The sequence below is a fragment of the Balaenoptera physalus genome, assembly GCF_965194825.1.
Source record: "Balaenoptera physalus genome assembly, chromosome: 16".
Lineage (NCBI taxonomy): Eukaryota > Metazoa > Chordata > Mammalia > Artiodactyla > Balaenopteridae > Balaenoptera > Balaenoptera physalus.
Genome location: NC_138898.1, coordinates 25,482,695 through 25,505,372, shown reverse-complemented (window position 1 = coordinate 25,505,372; position 22,678 = coordinate 25,482,695). Strand labels below are relative to the sequence as shown.

At 47.5% G+C, this 22,678-nt stretch overlaps 1 protein-coding gene and 1 long non-coding RNA gene across 3 annotated transcripts in view; both read left to right on the top strand.

The window, feature by feature from the left end:
- Window positions 1-22,678, top strand: part of LOC309646203 — a 441,930-nt gene that overhangs the window by 11,508 nt on the left and 407,744 nt on the right. The gene's annotated exons all lie outside the window — the stretch shown is intronic.
- The window catches only part of ZNF341 (zinc finger protein 341), a 42,094-nt gene that overhangs the window by 2,865 nt on the left and 16,551 nt on the right, over window positions 1-22,678 (top strand). For both annotated transcript variants that reach the window (XM_082432128.1, XM_082432129.1), the window contains exons 2-9: window positions 2,592-2,702; window positions 4,448-4,644; window positions 7,086-7,235; window positions 11,560-11,811; window positions 15,303-15,498; window positions 17,092-17,182; window positions 18,814-19,007; window positions 19,739-19,929. In XM_082432128.1, coding sequence (XP_082288254.1) covers window positions 2,592-2,702; window positions 4,448-4,644; window positions 7,086-7,235; window positions 11,560-11,811; window positions 15,303-15,498; window positions 17,092-17,182; window positions 18,814-19,007; window positions 19,739-19,929 — 1,382 coding nt within the window. The remainder of the gene's footprint in view (window positions 1-2,591; window positions 2,703-4,447; window positions 4,645-7,085; window positions 7,236-11,559; window positions 11,812-15,302; window positions 15,499-17,091; window positions 17,183-18,813; window positions 19,008-19,738; window positions 19,930-22,678) is intronic.

The following is a 22,678-nucleotide window of genomic DNA, read 5'->3' as shown; positions in this document are numbered from 1 at the left end:
GGGCCCCCCGCATTGGGAGCACAGAGTCCTACCCAGGCTGGACCACCAGGGAAGTCCCAATATATTTTTTAAGATAAATTTATTTATTTATTTTTGGCTGCGTTGGGTCTTCATTGCTGCGTGGGCTTTTTCTCCAGTTGCAGGGAGCAGGGGCTACGCTTCATAGCGGTGTGCAGGCTTCTCATTGTGGTGGCTTCTCTTGTTGCAGAGCACGGGCTCTAGGCACGCGGGCTTCAGTAGTTGTGGCTCATGGGCTCTAGACCGCAGGCTCAGTAGTCGTGGTGCACGGGCTTAGTTGCTCCGCGGCATGTGGGATCTTCCCGGACCAGGGCTCGAACCCGTGTCCCCTGCATTGGCAGGCGGATTCTTAACCACCGTGCTACCAGGGAAGCCCCCAATATTTTTTTTAAATTAAACTTTTTATTTTGAAATACTTTTTTTTCTGTAGATTCACGTGCAGTTGTAGAAATAATACAGAGTGATTCCATTTATCCTTTACTTAGTTTCCCACAATGTAACATCTTGTAAAACTATCCTATAGTATTATAACCAGTCGACATACAGAACAGTTCTATCACTACAAGATGTTGCCCTTTTATGGCTCCACCCACCTCCTTCCCCTGCTCCTCATCCCTGATGTCCGGCAACCACACTAATCTGTTCTCCATTTCTAAAATATTATCATTTCAAGAATGTCATGTAATTGGAATCATAAAGTATATAACCTTTGAGACTGGCTTTTTTCACTCATTGTAATTCCCTGGAGATTCATCCAAGTTGTTGCTTGTATCAGTAGGTTGCTCCTTTTTATTGCTGAGCAGTGCTCCGTGCTATGGATGCACTGCAGTTTGTTTAACTGTTCACCCACTGAAGGACATCTGACTTGTTTCCAGTTTTTTACTATTATGAATAAAACTGCTATGAACATTCATGTACAGATTTGCACACAAATGCTGACATACAGTTTTGCATTAGATGATAGAAGATTTACTGAAGCTCCTTCTGGGGGAGCATGAACATCAGGTTTGAAACTCCAGATATTAGGGAGAACTAAATGAGGGTGAGTGAGGATTCTCAGGGAGAGTGTAAGAGGGAGAGGAGAGAGAGCCAGATGGAAGGAACCCTTCAAAAATAGAAACATTTAGGGGATGGACAGGTGACGAGAGTAAAGGAGGCTGGGAAAGAGCGAGCAGAGAGGTGGGAGAAGACCCAGGAAGGGTGGCACCCTGGAGCCCGAGAAGGGAGTGTTTCAAAAAAGAATGTCTGATGCTGCCAGGTGGTCTTTGGTGATTCTGGTGGAATGATGGGGACTTAAGCCCCACTGGAGTGGGTGGAGGAGGATTGGGAGGTGGGCAGAGGAGATGGAGGGTGTAGACAACTCTCATCGGATGCTTGATGTTGAAGGGAGGAGAGATGAGAACATGAGTTCGAGGGAGGCCATTCTGGAGAAACCTGAGTGTGTGTAGCCGCTGCTGGGAAGGAGAAGTTGTGGGCACAGTGTGAGATGGGCCAGCTGGTGGAGAATGGCTTCTGAAGGAGCAGGAGGAGATGGAGAGAAGGGCTGGCCTCAGGAGGCACACAACCTGCATTGTGACAGGGGAAAGTATGGATTCAGTTTGGCTGCAGGAGCTAATGGTTCTAACTGCCTTTCAGTAGAAGCTGGGGCAGGTGTCCAGGTGAGAGGTTGGCTGTGAGGACAGAGAGAAGGAGGCACCCTCTGGGTTATTGGGGGGGGAGGCAGTGTGCCTTGGTGGCCACTTAGATGTGAGGAGGCCTGTCTTCCAGCTGGTGACACGGCTGGACAGTGTGCTACTGAGAACCTCAACAGTGACAACTGGTTGGAAAACATGGACGTAGTCAGCTTCTCAAGAGTCCCCCCGACCACAATCCAGATTATGCTGTTTATTGAGGAACTGAAAAAATACGCACACATTGGAAAACAAGAGAAGCCCAAGTGCAAACAGATTTGTGGGATTTGTGGGGTGTGGATGGGGAAGACTTAGTAACATGATTTCCAGAGGGGTTGTTGCATTTCGGATTAGACTCAGCCATGAGTAAGAGAGAAGCCCAACCTAGCAGTGGCTTAAACAGGCTAGAAGTTTATTTCTCTCATGTGGGAGTCCAGAAAAAGGCAGTCTAGAGCTGTGACAGTGGCTGTGTTCTACAAGGTCCTCAGAGACCCAGAATCTTTCCAGTCTTTTGCCCTGTAGTGCCCTTGTCCTCATGATCTGGGATGGTGGCTAGAGTTCCCACCATCATCTTCTTGTTCTAGGAAGCAGGATGGAGGATCGGACAAAGAAGGGGGTCACATACCAGGCAGCTTTTAAGAAAACTTCCCCAAAGCTCCTGTTGACCAGAACTTAGATATTCTCTAGCTGCAAGAGTGGCTGGGAAGTGTAATCTTTATTCTGGGGCCATGTTCCCAGCCAAAAATCTTGGGTTCTATTCCAATAGAAGTTGGAGAGAAAGCATATCAGTGCACAGACAGACATTTTTGCCATGGGGGCCTTGCAATGGGTCTGGCTTGTAAGGGTGAAGTCAGAGCAGGATGCTGGGCCCACCTCCCAGAAAGGCTGCTTTTCTTTCTTTAGGAATGGACAATCAGACTGTCCTAGCTGTCCAGTCACTGTTGGATGGCCAAGGAGCAGTTCCTGATCCAACAGGCCAGAGCGTCAATGCACCCCCTGCTATCCAGCCACTGGGTGAGTATCTGCTCAGGTTCACCAGTGGGAAGGGTAAGTAGCTTCCTGTGAAAACAGGTGGGGCTGATGAGGGGGTGTGGGAGTGAACTGCCCACTGTGGTTCCCAGGTTGTCCTCTCATGTCTGAAGCCTCTCTCCTTCCTCCCAGCCTGAATCTTCAGGCTCAGACTTTTCTCTGCTTAGCTCTGAGGATGTCTTTTTCAGTCACTTAGTGAATGTGGGGATCATGACAGAGAATGACTAGGAGCCCCGATGCTTAGCAATGCTTGTACCTTTGACCCAAAGTCATTTCTCAGCTTCCCCTCAATGAGGCTAAGCATGAATCTCTCCAATTTACAGCCCAGGCCCTTGCGACACAGAGAGGGCAAGGAACTTCCTTTAGAGCCCTGTGTGAGTCTGTGTGTTCATCCATTCATTCTACAAAGATTTTTGAGTACTTGGGAACCATGCTGGGGACAGAGAGACACACAACTGAGTTTGAATCCTTTTTCCCATAGTTTGGCTCTGTGACCTTGGGCAAGTGAGTTAACCTCTCTGTGCCCTCAGTTTCCACATCTGTAAGATGGGGATAATAGTCCTACCTCATAGGAATCTTGTGAGGGTACTTGGGATTCGGTTTTAGCTGTCATAAATAAGAAATGCAAGTTTCTTGTAGTTTGTACAAGATTAAAGTTTATTTCTTTGTTGCATGAAGTCCTGATGACTCAGACCCCTTCTTTCATATGGCTCTGCTGCTCTCAGCATGTGGTCCAAGATGGCTGCTCCAACCTCCCACTTTCATTTCCACACTCCAGCCAACAGGAAGGGAAGAAAGAAGGAAGTAGGAGTCATACCCCTTCCTTTTAGGAGGAAGTTGTGTAGACAGTATACTTCTCCTCTTCTCCTATTGGTCAGAATTCAGTCACATGACATGTCTAGCTGCAAAAAAGTCTGGGAAATATGGTCTTTAACTAGATGGCCATGTTTCTCACTAAAATTTGTATTACTTTTTAAGAAGGAAGAGTGAATATTGAATGACAATTAGACATTTCTGCCACAACATATCAAGAACTTGGCACAGTGCATGGCCTGTGGTGGGCCTTCAATAATGGATGGTGTTAACTGTAGCTAATCATTGATTTAGTTTTTCATGCATTCAGCAGACATCCACTGAAGGCCTCCTATGTGCCCAGAAAATACTGTAGTTATGGTGATAAATAAGAGATATTTCCTTCCCTTAGGAAATATGGTGGTGATGGGAAAAATGTGATAAGAGAGGCTTGCCCAGAGGAAGGAACTGTGAACAGTCTTGAGGAGGGCTTCCTGGAGGAGGTGACATCTGAGCTGAGCCTTGCAGAATGAGTTGTTCTGAGAGAGGCAGCTTGGCAGGGAGGACAGGGGATGCAAGGGCACTGAGGAGTGTGATCATGCAGCCCATTTGGGGACTGGTGAATAAATTCAGGCAGGATAAAGATTCTGAATGTCTCAACTTTGAAGCGAACCCACCTTACGATTTCCTGATTTCTAATTTTTGATTCCTGGGTGAACCTGGCTGGATATTCCCGCAGGTGCCAGCGTGGTTTGAAAGCTCGTAGGAAGCACAGAGTTGATGCTTGACCCTCGCACGTCGAGTCATGGAATGCCGTTAGTTTGCCTTTCTCATAGTCCAGCCATGGGCCTCCCATTTCTCACTGTATGCCCCCTCCTTTTTTCTTGCTTTTTTTCGTTATTTCCCTCCCTCTGCTGCTCTGTGGGCATGACCCCTAGATGATGAGGATGTCTTTCTCTGCGGGAAGTGTAAGAAGCAGTTCAACTCGCTGCCGGCGTTTATGACCCACAAGCGGGAACAGTGCCAGGGGAGTGCCCCGCCCCTGGCCACAGTCTCACTGGCTACCAACAGCATCTACACACCTTCGGCAGCACCCACAGCAGTCCAGCAGGCCCCGCCTCCTGCCAATCGCCAGGTATTTATCCATTCGTTTGTTCATTTATCTAGTCAAGTCTTTTTTGAGCACCCACTGTGTGTCAGGCACTGTGTGGGCACTGGGGGTACAGGGGTGGACAAACAGACCAGGTCACTGCCTTCATGGCATTGAGTGAGATAGATAGTACCCAAACAGATGTGTAGAGATGTACTTTTCCCAGGATAAGTGCAGAGAGATAGGGGATGTCAAGACAGGGATGGGAGGTTTTGCCCTTTTGTATGTGGTGCTCTGGGATGAGCTCTGTGAAGAGGTGACATTTGTGCAGAGACTTAGGGAGGTGAGAAATAGTCATGAAGCTACTTTGGGGATGAATATTCCAGGGGGCCGGATCAGCAAGTGCAAAGGCCCTGAGGCGGAAGCGTGCTGGCTTTATTCCAGGAACAGCAAGGAGGTGAGAGTGGCTAGAGCTAAGTGAGTGAGTGAGGAGGGTGAGAGGTGATAAGGTCAGAGAGGCAATAGGGGGATCCTGGCAAATCGTATCGGTCTGTGGGCTTTTACTCTGCATGAGATGGGAGCCATTGGAGGATTTTGAGCAGAAGAGGGATATAGTCTGATTTACACTTTAACTAGGTCACTGTAGCTGCTGTAGACAGTAGATTTTGATGGGAGTCAAGAGAGAAATCCAGGAGACTGATGAGGGTGCTACTGTACAAATCCAGACAATGGGTGGTGGTGGCTTGACCAGGATAGTGGCAGTGGAGGTGGAGAGAAGGGGTGAGATTTTCGAAATATTTTGAAGGTGGAGCTGACAGAGCTTGTGGATGGATTGGATGTAGGGTGTGAGATTAAGAGGAGTCAAGGATGACCAGAGTTGGAGTTGCCATTAACCGAACTGGGGAAAACAACAAGGAGAAGGTTTTGGGGGGGATGTCAGGAGTTCAGCTGCTCATGTTGAATTTGAGATGCCCATTGGACCTTTAAGTGGAGGCAGTGAAGGTGCAGACAGATATACAAGTCTGGAGGTCACAGGGCAGGCTGGGGGTATCTGGAGAAGCTTGCAGAGTTCTCAGTCAGGAACACAGTTCTGGAGCAAAGACACCCTGGGTGGGAGTTCAGAGGGATTAAAGACTCCTTATAAAGGGGGCTGGGCATGTCCCAGGATGCCAGGTCACGGGGTCAGGTTTCCCTCTGGCTTCCTCTTGTCTCCTTATTCCTCTAAAACATTATCTTCACCCATTGTATAGACATAATTCCTGCCATCAAGATAAAAGCGTTCACCTCCAGATCCATAGGACATGTACGTTTAAACTTTTCAAGTTACCATAGACATTTTCTAACACAGAGCAGTCGTTTTCTCACTCCTTGATTATGAGTTTTGTTAGTAGAAAATGTTCCCTCTCCCCCCACTCCCTTTTTTTTTTTTTCCGTAGGAGAGAGGGAAATTCTTCCAGTCCTGGGCAAGGAAAAAACTTTAGAACACAGTCGGTTGGTAATGGGCAAACACGAATCCCTCTGCCTGAGTGAGTTGGATGGACATGGAAATGATTTCCCATTTTTTGTCTCAGCCTAATGCATGTGACATTGTAAAAATACATGTCACTGCCTTTCCTGGCCGTGACATGGGGTGTGTCCCTAAACTGCCTGGGTTGTCCTTGCTTGGTTGAGGGCAAGGACATCCTGTTTGAGCAGGGACTCTGGGTTCAGGGGCCCAGTTGCTGCTGTCCCCAGGGGTCCTGCAGACAGACGACTTAGGAAGATGCCAGGAAAGAAAGGCAACAAATAAACAAAACAAAACACGCTTTACATCTACTGACAGGAATAGTCACTGCATGTTTGACACCCTCTTGTAAGGTCTGCCTTTCATCCTTGCTGTTAACCTGAGAACATATAATTATACTTTCACATACTTTCTTAAGTACTCACAGGAATTACATAGTAGTATTGTTTTAGATTTTTAAAGATGAGAATATATAATGTACATGTTATTATATAATTTGATTTTCCATGCAATACCTCTTACTTGCTCTCTATAGTATTCTATCCATGACTATATTGTATTTTTTGATCTATTCTCCTATTGATGGGCATCAAGGTTACTTCCAGTTTTTCACTATTAGAAACAAGGCTGTGCAGAGTACTCTTTTTCTGTGGACTCCCTGTGGACAGGTGTGAGTGATTCTCTAGGATAGAGGCCTGGAAGGATTGTTGCTGGGTCACAGGGTATATGCCTTACATGGAGGTGTGACTTATTCTCCTTGTTTGATAGACGAGGAAATGGAGGTTGAGAGAGGTGGAATGACTTTCCCAGGGTCACATGGCAGGGAGAAGTAGCACAAGTGGAAATAGAATCCAGGTCTGTGGGACTCCAGAACCCAGATCTTTTGCATCATGCCATCTGCTTTCTTCCACAGCCTCAGACATGTTCTTTCTCTCCCTTTCTCTCCCTTCCTCTCTCTCTCTCTCTCTCTCTCACTGTCCAGATCTCCACGTACATTACCGTGCCCCCATCCCCACTGATCCAGACCCTGGTGCAGGGGAACATCTTGGTAAGCGATGACGTGCTCATGTCTGCAATGTCGGCCTTCACATCCCTGGACCAGCCCATGCCCCAGGGCCCCCCGCCTGTGCAGGTAAGGAGGTGGCCAGTTTCTCACGGGATCTTGATTCTAGGCCTGCATGTTGACTCCTGCAGATTCAGAATCTTGTAGAGAGAAGGGGGCTTGGCCCCAGCTCTCCCTCAAGCTAAGGAGGACTGTCAGCTTCCCCTTGGCCAGCCCTGCTGTGGTTGGGGAAGCTGCCGCATTCAGCTGGGACCCAGAAAATGACTTTGGGGTTTCATAGCCACAGTCCAGTTGTTTGGACTCCTATTTTTATTCTTAACAGAAGTGTTCCATGTCCATTAGAAAAACACTAGAAAGTACACAATAGAAAAGTAAAAAAAAAAAATTTTTTTTTTTTAAATTATTCTTAACCTGGAAAGTAGAGAGACATGGCAACTGACTGAATTTACAATTCTTGGTTGGATCCTGTATTGGGTGAGGCATGGGGGAAGTGGTGAAGGCCTTATTGGGACACTTGGGGAGATTAGAATTTGGAGGAATCTGAATTTTTTTTTTTTTTTTAATAAATTTATTTATTTATTTATTTATTTTTGGCTGTGTTGGGTCTTCGTTTCTGTGCGAGGGCTTTCTCCAGTTGCGGCGAGCGGGGGCCACTCTTCATCGCGATGCGCGGGCCTCTCACTGTCGCGGCCTCTCCCGTTGCGGAGCACAGGCTCCAGACGCGCAGGCTCAGTAGTTGTGGCTCACGGGCCCAGCCGCTCCGCGGCATGTGGAATCTTCCCAGACCAGGGCTCGAACCCGTGTCCCCTGCATCGGCAGGCAGATTCTCAACCACTGCGCCACCAGGGAAGCCCCGGAATCTGAATATTTTATTTTAAAAAATATTTATTTATTTGGTTGTGCTGGGTCTTTAGTTGCGGCAGGTGGGCTCCTTAGTTGAGGCTCGCCAGCTCGTTAGTTGCAGCACATGGGCTCCTAAGTTGTGGCAGGAGGGCTCCTTAGTTGTGGCATGTGAACTCTTAGTTGTGGCACGCATGTGGGATCTAGTTCCCGGACCAGGGATTGAACCCAGGCATCCTGCATTGGGAGCATGGAGTCTTAACCACTGCACCACCAAGGAAGTCCCGGAATCTGAATATTTTAGATAATAGTATTATATCAATATTCAATTTCCCATGTACGATCATTGAATTGTGGTTATATAGGAGAATGTCCTTGTTCTTAGGAGATGCATCTGAGTACAGTTTTAAGGAATAAAGTGTCGTGATGTCTGTAACTAACTTTCAAGTGGCTTGACAAAGCACAAATATGTGTGTGTGTGTGCACACACACACACAGACGTTGCAGATGTGGCAAAATGGTAACAACTCGTGAATTAGATGAAGTATAAAGACTGTTCATTGTATTCTTTTTGTAACCTTTCCGTAGGTTTGAAACTTTACAGAATAAAAATTGGGAAATCAGGGAATTCCTTGGCGGTCCAGTGGTTAGGACTCCACGTTTTTACTGCCAAGGGCCCGGGTTCAATCCCTAGTTGGGGAACTAAAGTCCCACAAGCCAGACGATGCTGCCAAAAAAAAAAAAAAAGAAAAAATTGGGAAATCAATCAATCAGTCAATCACCCTTACTCTCTCTACCCAAAGAAAACACTGCCAAAATTTTGGTGTCTGGCTTTCCTGACCTTCGAATGCACATAGAGGGACCTCCCTGGCGTTCCAGTGGGTAAGACTCCACGCTCCCAATGTAGGGGGCCCAGGTTCGATTCCTGGTCAGGGAACTAGATCCCACATCCATGCCGCAACTAAGAGTTCGCATGTCGGGCTTTGCTGGTGGTGCAGTGGTTAAGAATCCGCCTGCCAATGCAGGGGACGTGGGTTCGAGCCCTGGTCTGGGAAGATCCCACATGCCGCAGAGCAACTAAGCCTGTGCGCCACAACTCCTGAAGCCCGCGCGCCCTAGAGCCAGTGCTCTGCAACAAGAGAAGCCACCGCAATGAGAAGCCTGTGCACCACAACAAAGAGTGGCTCCCACTTACCGCAACTAGAGAAAGCCCGTGTGCAGCAGTGAAGACCCAATGCAGCCAAGAATAAACAAACAAATAAATAAAGAGTTTGCATGCCACAGCTAAGGATCCCATGTGCTGCAACTAAGGAGCTGGCAACCCGCAACTAAGAAGCCCTCGAGCTGCAACTAAGAAACCTGCCTGCTGCAACTAAGGAGCCGGCCTGCCACAACTAAGACGGTGCAACCAAATAAAATATTTAAAAAAAAGAAAAGAAAAGAAAGACAGATGTGTATATTTTAAATATATTTATTTAAAAAGCTATTTCTGGGACTTCCCTGGTAGTGCAGGGGTTAAGAATTTGCCTGACAATGCAGAGGACACGGGTTCGAGCCCTGGTCTGGGAAGATCCCACATGCTGTGGAGCAACTAAGCCACGCCACAACTACTGAGCCTGCTCTCTAGAGCCCGCGAGCCACAGCTACTGAGCCCGTGTGCCACAACTACTGAAGCCTGCGCGCCTAGAGCCCGTGCTCCGCAACAAGAGAAGCCACCGCAATGAGAAGCCCGCGCACCACAATGAAGAGTAGCCCCTGCTCACCACAACTAGAGAACGCCCGCGCGCAGCAACAAAGACCCAACGCAGCCAGAAAAAAAAAAAGCTATTTCTGGGCTTCCCTGGTGGCACAGTGGTTAAGAATCCACCTACCAATGCAGGGGACACGGGTTCGAGCCCTGGTCCGGGAAGATTCCACATGCTGTGGAGCAACTAAGCCCGTGCGCCACAACTGCAGAGCCTGCGCCCTAGAGCCTGCGAGCCACAACTACTGAGCGCACGCACCTAGAGCCCGTTCTCCACAACAAGAGAAGCCACCGCAATGAGAAGCCCGTGCACTGCAACTAAGAGCGGCCCCCACTTGCCGCAACTAGAGAAAGCCGGCGCGTGGCAACGAAAGACCCAAACGCAGCCAAAAATAAAAATTAAATTAAAAAAAATACGTACATATCTATATATATACACACATCTATATAAATGGGTCAGGCTATATGCACTGTTCTGGAACTTGCTTTTCTTACTTTGCCTTTTGTATAACATCATTCTGTCTCTGTGCCTACAACGCTACATCAGTATTTCCCAAAGTGTTCCTTAGAACAGTGGCTCCTTGGGATTTTCCAACAGAAAAAGGATCCCTGGTCAAACCAGGCTGTGAGGGAGGCATTCTGCCTCTTCCCTTGCTCTGTCCCTGGGTTCTTCCTGCAGTAAAGAAATACTTTTGATTTTGTCACCCCAGATTTTTCTCTAGACATATATGACTATGGAACCCAAGGAACAGCAATGAAGAGAGGCACCCTTTATGAAATATTGATCAGCACCATCACTTTAACAACCGCAAAGGGTTTTGTTCCATTCCATGTGGATGGACCATCCTCTGTTTAGCCAGGCTTCCATGGAAGGACATTTAGGTCATTGCCATTTTTTGCTGTTATAAAAACTACTGGAATACCATCCACGTATGGTTATCTTTGCCCACCTGCTTGATTATTTTTGTAGAGTCAATTTCTAGAAGTCATTGGCTGTGTTTCGGGGATCTATGGCCACCAGCACATTTGGTGACTCTCTAGAAAGACCCAGAACTCAGGATGGTTGTGCTCATGGCTGTGGTTTATTAGGTAAAAGGATACACAGCAGGATCAGCAAGGGAAGAAGACCCAGCAGCTGAAGTCTGGAGAAAATTGACGTTCTTCCAAGTCTCCAAAGTTCTCTCTCTCAGGGAAGTGGCGGGGCTGCATAGAGCACGCATCTTCCTTCAGCAGAAAAGAGCAGCAACACGTGCCTAGTGTTTCTGCCAGGGAAGCACACCTACGAGTCTAAGGCCAGGGCTTTTATTGCGGATCGGTCACGTAGGCACCCAGCCACAAACCAAAATTCCGGACCCCGACATGCGAAGGAGGGGTTCACCATAAATCACATTGTTTGTGCAAACAGTCTAGGTGGGTTGTTGTAGGGTCAGTGCCCAGGTGGGCAAAATAGCCTTATTAACATAGGAAACCTTCTACGAGGCACATTCTCAGATGCCAGTTCAGAGTCAGTCCTACAAGCAAGCCCTTCTAAAGACAACAACATTAGGCCTGCTCTGTGAGCTCATTTCTGCACAAGCTGGGCCATTTTTGCTGACTTTCATGGAGAAAAGGGATAGCAACGCCAGACTGATGGCTCCTTGAATTCTCCCATGACTTTGTTTCCATGCCCCCTCTCAGCCCCATCCTCTGAGCTGCCTGAGTGGCTCTTCTTTCCACATGGCTGGCTAAGGCAAATGTCCTTCCCCACTGATAAATCAGACAGCTGGTATCAAGAGGCTATGACACTTTAATTTTCTCTTCTGATTTCAGAGTAGCCTGAACATGCATTCCGCGCCGAGCTACCTCACCCAGCCTCCACCTCCTCCTCCACCCCCTCCACCACTGCCTCCACCTCCACCCCCCCAGCCTCCACCACCCCCATCCCAGAGCCTGGGTCCCTCCGGGCGTCCCAACCCTGGCGGGAATGGCGTGGTGGAGGTGTATAGTGCCACAGCACCCCTGACTGGGAATGGAACGGTGGAGATCCAGGCGTTGGGAATGCAGCCCTACCCACCCCTGGAGGTGAGCAGACGCTGGGGCTTGGGGTGAAGGGGGAGAAAGTGGTCATGGTCATCATGGGTAACCTGAACCTTTTCTGAACACCAGCTGTGTGCCAGACACTGCTAGAGATACCGTGGAGGGCAAAACCAGATCGAGCTGTTATACGTGTAAATGTAAAATGCAAACCACGAGAAACTGGAATGAAGTAGAGGTTGTAGCAGAAATACAAGCTGCCCTCAGGGAGTGCTCAGGACAGTCAAGAGAATACCTGCCTTTTGGGGAAAGGAGTCCAAAAAATTACATATGCGAGTGTCTCATATTTTTTAACAAGCTGGGTATATTGGTTAGCTATAGCTGTGTAAGAAATATCCACCAAACCTCAGTGGTATATAGGAAAAAGTGTTTATTTTTCTCATGTCTACAGTGGTCAGCTCGGCAACTGGTGATCTTGGCTGGGTTCTCCCACATGTCTGGAGGTTGATTGGCGTCCGCTGCTCTAGAATGGCCCGGTGTGGGATAAGTCTGGTGGGGTGACCCGGCTCTGCTGCATGCATCTTTCATTCTCCAGCAGTTTAGCCAGGCATGTTCTCACCACAGTGGTGGACGTGCAGTAATGCAAACAGAAATGCTCAAGACTTCTTGAGGCTTAGGCTTGTAGGTGATACAGTGTCACTTCCGTTGGTCAAAGCAGGTCACAAGGCCAGCTTAGATTTAAGAAGTAGGGAAATAGGTGCCACCTCTTGATGGGAAAAGCTGCAAGTCACACTGTAAAGGGCCTGGGTACTAGAAGAGGTAATGAATTGAGGCCATTCAGTCAATATACAGGCATACCTTGTTTTATTGCACTTTGTAGATATTGTGCTTTTTTTACAAATTGAAGGTCTCTGGCAACCCTGTGTTAAGCAAGTCTATTGGTGCCATTTTTCCAACAGCATTTACTCACTTCATGTCTCTGTGTCACATTTTGGTAATCCTTGCAATATTTCAAACTTTTTCATTATTATTATATTTGTCATGGTGATCTGTGATCTTTGATGTTATTACTATGACTCGCTGAAGGCACGGGTGATGGTTAGCATTTTTTAGCAATAAAGTCAAAAAGTTTTTTAAATTAAGGTATATACTTTTTTTTTTTTAGATATAATGCTGTTGCATACTTAACAGGCTACAGGATAGTGTAAGCATAACTTTTATATGCACTGGGAAATCAAAATTTTTGTGTGACTTGCTGTATTGTGATATTCGCTTTATTGCAGCGGTCTGTAACTGAACCCACAATATCTCCGAGGTGTGCCTGTTCCATATGTGCCATATTAATTCCCGGCTAAAGAGCTCTGAGCTACAAGCAGTCTACTCTCAAGGCACTAAGAGTTCAGAACCATGCCAGACGCCAGTGCTGGGGGGCATGGTTATGATAGAAAGAGCCTACCTGCACTTGAGGTCACGTTATCTCAGACTCACCCTAGAATCCAGCCATATAGACATTCCATGTAAGGTAGCATCTGTATGGAAGGAGAACTAGACCAGTGGGACAATTCCTCCACCAGCCATGTGATGTTATAAGAGCCTGCAGGGGGATTTTCCCTAGCCTGGGAGAATAAAGCAAAAGGACCTTGTTGAATTAAAAAAAAAAAAAAAAATTAAGTCAGTGAGATGCTGAGAGGATGGTGGTGGTCTCATAGGCAGAGGGGCCAGCATAGGGGTAGCTGCCATTGTTTATTTTCCATGTAGACGAGGGTTCTCTTTGAGGACAGAGCCTGAGTCATCTCTGATTTTGCATCCTTAGCACCTGGCAGAGTGCCTGGCCTGTGGTACACCTACAGTAGGTATCTGAAATAGGGTCCTCTGACCTCAGTTTCCTTTCCTCTAGAATGGGAACTCCCCTTGCAGAGCTGTGAGGATAATGAGAGCTAACCCAGTGGCAGTCATGTAATTGCTCAGTAATGACTTGAACGATGAGTGAATTCATTCACTGTGACAAATATTTATTGAGTTCCATATTGGTCAGGAAAATTGAAACCACTCTAGGTATTTCTGGCAAAGGGATTTAATACAGGAAATTAGGTGCTTACAAAGCTGATGGAAGGGCTGGAGGAGCAAAAGTCAGGGTTGCTGAGCACCACTCATTTTCAGGGTCGCTGGTGTTCCTTGGCCCTTAGAACCACGACACTGCTGCTGCACCCAGAGGTGAGGAAACTGTAGGATTCTGTTGCTGAGGTTCCAGCTGCCCTGCTGTCCTTGGGGCTGGTGCTCAGGAGGGGAACGTAGGGTTCAGCCAGCCACTCCGAAACTCATGACTGCAAACCCACCTATCTCCCAGCACAGCTGCCGGAGGAGAATGGTTTCTACCTCCCTTCTGCCTTCCAAATCTCATGCAGATGCTTCTCACGGGCAGAACTTAATCTGTGTTCAGAACTGTGCTGGCAAGGATGCTTGGGAATGTAGTTCCCAGCTTCCTACCTCTACATTTCAGGGGAGAGCATGGGCAGGTGTAGGAATGGTTCCAAGGCCCGACAGACAAGATCCGGCAGAAGCACTTACTGGTGCCATATTAGATACCCAATACCTACGTAAATGAATTCATTCATTCAACAAATATTTATTGAGTCCCCACCCTGTGCCAAGCATTGCTCTAGGCCTGGGAATAGAGGAAGAAACAAAAGCAAAGCAAAAGTCCCTGCCTTCACAAAACTAGGCAGAAGATAAGTAAGTAAAATGTACAATTTATTAGATAATGATATGTCTAAGGAGAAAAATAAAGCAGAGAAAGATAGGAAGTGGAATTTTGGATAGGCTAGCCCAGGAAGACCAATGAATGATGAGTACAATGAATGATGAGTACATAAATTCTTCACACCCCAGTGTCATGATGTAAGCTTAGTGGTCACTGAGTTTGGGTGGCTCAGAATTCATTGGGTAATTTTCTTGTGGCTTCAGTGTCAATTCTTGGCCGAGGGTTGCGTGCTGGTGTGGCATCAGGCAGAGTCGGTTAAGAAGTGGAGTTGCTGGTGAGGGCATAGACCCTTCTGACTTCCTAGTTCTCCTGTGCAAGCAAACTACTACTAATAACAATAATAATGGCAATCACAACAGCTAATGTTGATTGGGTACTTACTATATGCCAGGCACTGTTTTAAGCTCTTTACTTGTTAACTCGTTTAATCCTCATAACCCCGTGAAAGGGGTGCTATGATTAGCCCCATTTTACAGATGTGGAAACTGAGACAGAAGTTTAAAAGGCTTGCCCAAGGTCAGTTAAATGATAAGTGGCAGAGTCAGGATTTGAACCCAGGCAGCCTGGTTCCAAAGCTCCTTCTAGCCTGCTGGCATCATAAAGTTCTAAGGGGTCTTGGGAGTGACTGGGGTGACTGAGCAAGGTGGAGGAGTTAGGATGGTGATGTAGATTGGGGGTGGCTAAGATCAGCCAGGGACACAGTGAGGGTCCCACTGGCTGGGGCAGGTGCTTCCCCTCCCTTCCCAGGGCACTCTTCCTGACTGTGCTGTTCTTATAGGTGCCAAACCAGTGTGTGGAGGCTCCAGTATACCCCACCCCCCAGGTGTACAGCCCTGGCAAACAAGGATTCAAACCGAAAGGACCAAACCCTGCTGCCCCCATGACCAGCGCCACCAGGGGTGCAGTGGCCACCTTTGACTCCCCACCATCGCTGAAGACCCGACGGACCAAAGGTTCCAGTGGACTCCCAGAAGGTGGGCCCACAGCCTGCCATGGCATCTTTCCTCAGCGTGGGCCTATCCACAGGCTGCTTAGTTCCAGTTTTCCCTTTTGTGATAGTTAGGATTAAGTTTGGTTGCATGTAATGGAAAATCCAAAATAAGAGTGACTTCAAAATGATAGAATTTTGTTGTTCTGTGCGAACTAAGTCCAGAGGCAGGCAATCTGGAGATCGTGTGCCTATATAATCACCAGGCACCCACATTTCTTCTGTCTTTCTGCTCTGCCATCCCTAGAACATGGCTTTTGTTCTCAGGGTGCCTCATCATGTAAAATGGCTGCTGGAGACCCAGTCATCAATTTCATATTCCAGGAAGTAAGAAGGATAAAAGAGGAGTCTCCCAGCTCCCAGACGTTCTGCATGATGCTTTTGCTTACATCTCATTGGTCAACACTTAGTCACTTGACCATATCTAGTTGCAAAGGAAGCTGGGAAATGTCTCTTTTACCAGGAACATTGATGTTCCCATTATGTAGGGGATTTATGAAGAAAGAAGGAGGGGTGAGTGGTTAATAGGCAGGCAAGCAGTGATGTCTGCCACCCCTTCAGAGATGGTAAACATGGGGTTAGGGGCAATGTCAAAAAGTGGTGGTAGTGGGGAAAGGCAGAGGAATTCAGAATTTTTCAGAGGGTTTCAGTCAACCTTCCTTCCTTTCACAAACGTGTTGAGCATCTGTGTGCTAGGCTTGGTGTCAAGAACTGGAAATCTAGGGACTTCCCTCGTGGTCCCGTGGCTAAGACTCCACAATCCCAATGCAGGGGGACTGGGTTCCATCCCTGGCCAGGGAACTAGGTCCCACATGTCACAACTACGAGTTCGCATGCTGCACCTAAAGATCCCAAATGCCACAAAGAAGATCCCGCATGCCACACCTAAGACCTGGTGCAGCCAAGTAAATAAATAAATATTAAAACAAACAAACAAACTGGAAATCTAGCATCTTGGGTCATGATTTCCTTACCCTTAATTATTCACAGTTTAATGGGAGAGACAGGGAATAAATTAACTATTTATGGGTCACCCTAGGAAGGAGATTAACAGAGTACTATGAGAATACTGGGGAGAGGCTGGAAAATGATGCTGCCTATCTATCTGGGGATGAGAAGGAAACAGTCTTGTGACTATCTGAGGGACAAGCATTTTAGGGAAGGGGGAACAGCAGGTGCAAAGGCCCTGAGGTGGGACCATGTTTAAAGTCTTTCAAGGTTAGCAAGGAGTCTGCTGCAGCTGGATGGTAAGAATGATGAGGTTGGAAGGAAGTAGAGGATGCAGAGCCCCATAGGCCACAGCAGAGAGGTTGAATTTTATCCTAGGGCAGAAGGGAGCCTTTGAGGGGTTTGCTCTACTCTCCCAGCCAGAGCGTGTCCTGGGCTTTTCTCCCCCAGGCACTGTGAGAGACTCACCTGTGCTTCTTCCCCTGCCTGTCCACGGGTGTAGATCTCCCAGGGTCTGAGCTGTCTGGCCCAAAGTCCAGGGGTAGAGTGGCTGGAAACTGCCCTTGGCGCCTTCAGTTGTGTCCCCAGGCTCACCATCCCCTTCTTCCCTCTTTGTCTTTTTCTTTGTCAGCTGCAGGGAAGCCAAAGGCTCAGAAACTCAAGTGCTCGTATTGTGACAAGTCATTCACCAAAAACTTCGACCTGCAGCAGCACATCCGAAGGTACCCAGGCATGGTGTGGCAGGCGGCTCGTGGGGGGAGGTAGGCTGAGGGATTCACATGGAAGCGATGCTCCTTTCTCAGCCCCTTCGTCTGGGTGGTGACCAAGGCCCCATCTGGTCTGTCATGGTTCTCAGACCTTCAGTCCAGCTCAGCATGATTTTTCCCTTTTCTTTCTCAGGAGCAGTGGGAAGGATCTGTGGGGCATGCCTACTGTGATGGGGAAGGTCCAAGTGGGCTGAGGTGGGGGAGGAATTTACTTGAATGGACAGGGGCTTTGTGGGTGGGAAGCGTGCCTCAGTCTCGCTTCTGCAGAAAGGGCTGACCTCGAGGATAGCCATGCTGTGTGAATATGCCTCTACAAGCTCTCTGCTCACTAACCTTGACACCCCTTGTCCCAAGAACCTGCAAGGAGCCCCTCTGGGCCTCAGGTTTTCCCTTGTGAAGTGGAGGGGTGGCCTTGTTCAGTGTTTCTCACAGAGTGGCACATTGGGACATGAGATGATTTTAGGTGGTTTATGGATATTGGTGTTGAAAAGACTTGAAAGACATAGTGAGAAAATTATCTTTTCAATTTCTTTCAGGCAAAGGAGAAAGCCTCAGTTTGGTGTAGTCTGTCTTTAATGCCTCTCATGTACTTGCTCATCTTTTATAACAGAGAGAGAGAGAGAGAGCGCCTGAGATTCCAACCTCGGCGTGCAGCAGCTTCTCTCTAGACCAGGGTCCGCCAGCCTACTGAGATGTTTTACATCACATCATGCTTTTCTCTGGGGGCCGCCTGAGGCTTGGTAGAATGTTTAGCAGCGTCCCTGACCTCTAAGCATTAGATGCCAGTAGCACCCCTCACTCCTCAGCTGTGACAACCAAAAATGTCTCCAAACATTGCCAGATGTCCCCGGGAGAGCAAAGTCAATCTCTGTTGAAAACCACTGGTCTACACTAGTGTGTGTCAATAGAACTTTCTGCAAAGAAGGAAAGGCCCCAATAGCCACTGTCCATAGGGTAGCCAGTAAGCATATGGCTACTGAGTACTTGAAATGTGGCTAGTATGACTGAGAAACTGAGTTTTTAACTTTATTTTATTTTAATAAGTTTAAATAGTTCCATGTGGTTTGTGTCTACCTTACTGGATGGTGTACCTATAGATCTTAATAATATTGTTTTATAAATAATTTTTTTGTTACTTTGTGTTTATAAGTGGTTTTCCATATATAATAACAACAGGAAACTTCATTTAAAGTTATTAAGTTTTTAAAAAGTACATTGATTTGAAGGAAAATGTTAAATAATGGTACAAGTGCTGTGCTGTGACAGCTAGGATGTCTTCTCCTTCAAAAACCAGAAATCCCTATTTAAACAATTAGGAAATGTTTTATCTCACAATGTGAGATGGCCACAGAGAAGGTCAGCTCCAGGGCTGGTTGATTCAGCAACTCAGTAATGTCACCAAGAGCCCAGGGTCTGTCTGTCTCTGGTCTGCCTGCCTCAGCAAGAGGGCTTGTCCTCATGGTGTCAGGATGGTGGCCGACAGCATCTGGATGCTCTGCCTGGGCCTTCCTGGTGGCTGTGAGCTCCCGGGCTGAGGCCACAGTCCCGTTCCGACACGCGGGCGCTGACGAGCCTTGTGTCTGCAGCCACACTGGTGAGAAGCCCTTCCAGTGCATTGCATGTGGCCGTGCCTTTGCCCAGAAGTCTAATGTCAAGAAACACATGCAGACCCACAAGGTGTGGCCTCCAGGACGCAGCGGTGGCACCGTCTCTCGCAACTCTGTGACTGTACAGGTCATGGCCCTGAACCCCAGCAGGCAGGAGGATGAGGATAGCACAGGTGGGTAAAAGTGGCCATTGGGCACTGCCCGGCTGGAGCCTCCCTATGCAGCCCTGGGGGTGAGCGGCGCCAGCCACAGGCAGCTAATGTGCAAGCAACATATGCCCACCTTTACATGACCTGCCAGTGGGAACTACCCTACTGCGTTGTTTAGCCATTCTGTGTGTGCCCTCCGAGTTCTTGTGAGCTCTAGAGAAGAAACCATTTCTTTCAAAACTCCTACAGTGCCTGGCACCAGAGGGTCCACCATTGAGCAGACATTTATGGAGGCCTACTGTGTGCCAGGCCACTGGGCCTACGGGCATGAGGTCAGAGGCCCCCGTCCTCAGGGAGGGTGAGGGAAGGACAACTAAACAAATGATCGTAATTGGAACAAGGAGCTGGGAGGCATTGTGAGTACAGCTAGGGGTGGCAGTCAGTGCTGTTAACAACCACGGAGAGGTCTAGAGTGTCCAAGGGGAAGGCCTGCGAGGGGAGACTTGAGGCGTAGCTCTTCTGGAATGTTCGTATTCAGTACGCTGGCCCCTGGAACGGCTGTGTCCGTGCGCACCAGCTGAGCGTGAGTGCAGGGCCTCGGGTACAGCATCCAGCCCCGAGCTCGTGGTAGGTGGCGGGGTGAATGCAGGGGAGCCCGCAGGAGGTGCCCTGGGAGTCCTTCCCGAGGGGCGTGGCTCTGTCCTGGCTCTCCCTCTGCCTTTCTCAGTGACTTCCCTCCCTGGCTTTCTCCACAGGGTTGGGCCAGACCCTGTCGAGCGCCCCGCAGCCCCAGGCCTTGCCCACAGCAGGCGAGGAGGAGGGGGACAAGCTGGAGGCCAAGCAGGTGGTCCTCATCGATAGCTCCTACCTGTGCCAGTTCTGCCCCAGCAAGTTCAGTACCTACTTCCAGCTCAAGTCCCACATGACCCAGCATAAGAACGAGCAGGTAGGTGGGTGGCGGGGAGCAGGGGTCGGGGTGGGCGGGCAACAACGACTCTAGTCGTGAGCCTTGACTGCTGCTGCCTAGAAAGGGACAGGAGTGGGCCTCGGCTGCTCTGAGCTACCATGTGACCATGATGGACCAAGCTTCCCCGTCCGTTCTGCCTGGGTGGGGCCAACTTACTGGGCTGTTATGGTGCTTGCCCAGGGGAGGAAGCCCACCTCTCAAGGGTCGTATAATGAAGGGACCTGACACAGGAAGCATCCTTACTCCTCTGAGAAGACCTAGGGTCTAAAAACCTACCTATGGGGATTTAAGACTCCTGCCTTTTTTTTTTTCCATTGAGGCATAATTCATATACCATAAAATTCACCCTTTTAAAGTGTACACTTTAATAGTTTTTAATCTATTCATAATGTTACGCAGCCATCACCCCACTAATTCTAGAGCATTTTTATCACCCCAGGAACTTTATACCTGTTAGTAGTCACACCCCCCTACTCCCAGCCCCAGGCAACCACTGATCCGCTTTCTGACTCTATGGATTTGCCTGTTCTGGACATTTAATAATGGAATCATATAGTACGTGGTCTTTTGAGACAATGTTTTCGTTTGTGTTGTAACATGTATCAGTACTTTATTCCTTTTTATTGCTGGATAATATTCTGTTGTATGGATATAGCACATTTTGAATATCCTTTTATCAGTTGATAGACATTTAAGTTGTTTCTACTTTTTGGCTTTTATGACTAATACTTTTGTGGACATCTGTGTACAAGTTTTTGTATGAACATATGTTTTCAATTCTCTTGGGTATAAACCTAGGAGTGGAATTGCTGGGTTATATGGTAACTCTATTCCAGTCTTTATTTTTTTTAAAATAATCTTTATTAGTTATTTTTTTTCTCCTTATAAAAGTATCATATACCCAATGTAATATTAGAAAATTCAGAAAAGTCTGAAGAATATTTAGGTTAACATTTACTATTTATTATATACTGGGTACTCTGCTAAGGGCCTTACATTCAATACTTTATTTACTTCTCATAATAACCTTAGAGATAGGCATTTTCAGTATATCCAGGTGAAGAAACTGAAGCACCGAGAGGTGAAGTGGCCCATCCTAAGTCACACTGCCAGTAAGTGACAGAGTCAGGCCTCAAAGCCAGGTTGGTTTGACTCCAAACCCCATGTCATTGACCACCTTGCAATGTGTCCTCCCATGAATGCAGCCCAAAATGCAGTATGTTTTGTAGATTTTCTGTTTGTTTTTTTTTTAAATTATAATTGGGATCTGTACACATATATAATTTTGAAGTATGCTTTTTTCTGAGATAGCTTTTTAAAAGACTTTTTAAAGAATTGTAGGTTCTCAGGAAGCTGCAAAGATGGTATAGAGAGGTCCCTCATACCCTTCAGTCAGTTCCCCTCAATGGTTACTTCTTACATAACCAGAGCACAGTATCACAAGTAGGAAACTGACTTTGATATAAAGTGTATGTATAGTTCTATGTCATTTTATCACCTGTGTAGATTTGAGTAGTCACCACTGCAATCACGATACAGAAGGATTCCATCACCACAGAGCTCCCTTGTGCTGGGTTTTTGTAGTCACACCCACCCTCCTCATCAACATCCCTGGCCTCTGGAAACCACTAAAATTAATCTGTGATCTGTCCTTATAAGTTTGTCATTTTGAGAATGTTGTATATGTGGAATCGTCAAGTATGTGGCCTTCTGAGATTGACTTTTTTCACTCAGTGTAAGTTTTCTTGTGCTTTTTGTTTTTTAATCTAATTTTATATTCTGAGCATTTACTCATGTCACTAGTTTTTAAAAATATTTATTTATTTAATTTTTGGCTGCGTCAGGTCTTAGTGGCGGCGCGTGGCTTCTCTCTAGTGGGCTTTTCTCTAGTTGTGGTGTGCGGGTTTTCTCTCTCTAGTTGTGGCGCATGGGCTTCAGAGTGTGTGGGCTCTGTAGTTGCAGCACACGGGCTCTCTAGCTGTGGCTTGCGTGCTCGGCAGTTGCAGCACACGGGCTTAGTTGCCCCGCCGCGTGTGAGATCTTAGTTCCCCGACCAGGGATCAAACCCATGTCCCCTGCATTGGAAGGCAGATTCTTAACCACTGGACTGCCAGGGAAGTCTCCATGTCACTATTTTAAAGAAAAAACCATAATTTTTAATGGCTACATTTTTTTTTTGGCCATGCCATGTGGCATGCGGAATCTTAGTTCCCTGACCAGGGATCGAACCTGTACCCCCTGCAGTGGAAGCAGTGGAGTCCCAACCACTGGACCACCAGGGAATTCCCAATGGCTACATTTTTTAAAATCCCCTATTATTGAACATTTAGGTTACTTCCTGTGTTTTGCTATTATAAACAAAACTGTGGTGAACATTGTTGTAATCAAATATTTGTCCACATCTCTGACTTCTTCCTCATGATAGATTCTTTTTCTTTTTTTTCTTTCGGCTGTGTTGGGTCTTCGCTGCTGCACATGGGCTTTCTCTAGTTGCAGCGAGCAGGGGCTACTCTTCGTTGCGGTGCATGGGCTTCTCACTGCGGTGGCTTCTTTTGTTGCGGAGCATGGGCTCTAGGGAGCGCAGGCTTCAGTAGTTGTGGTGCACAGGCTCAGTAGTTGTGGTGCACAGGCTTAGTTGCTCTGTGGCATGTGGGATCTTCCCAGACCAGGGATCAAATCCGTGTCCCCTGCAATGGCAGGCAGATTCTTAACCACTGCACCACCAGGG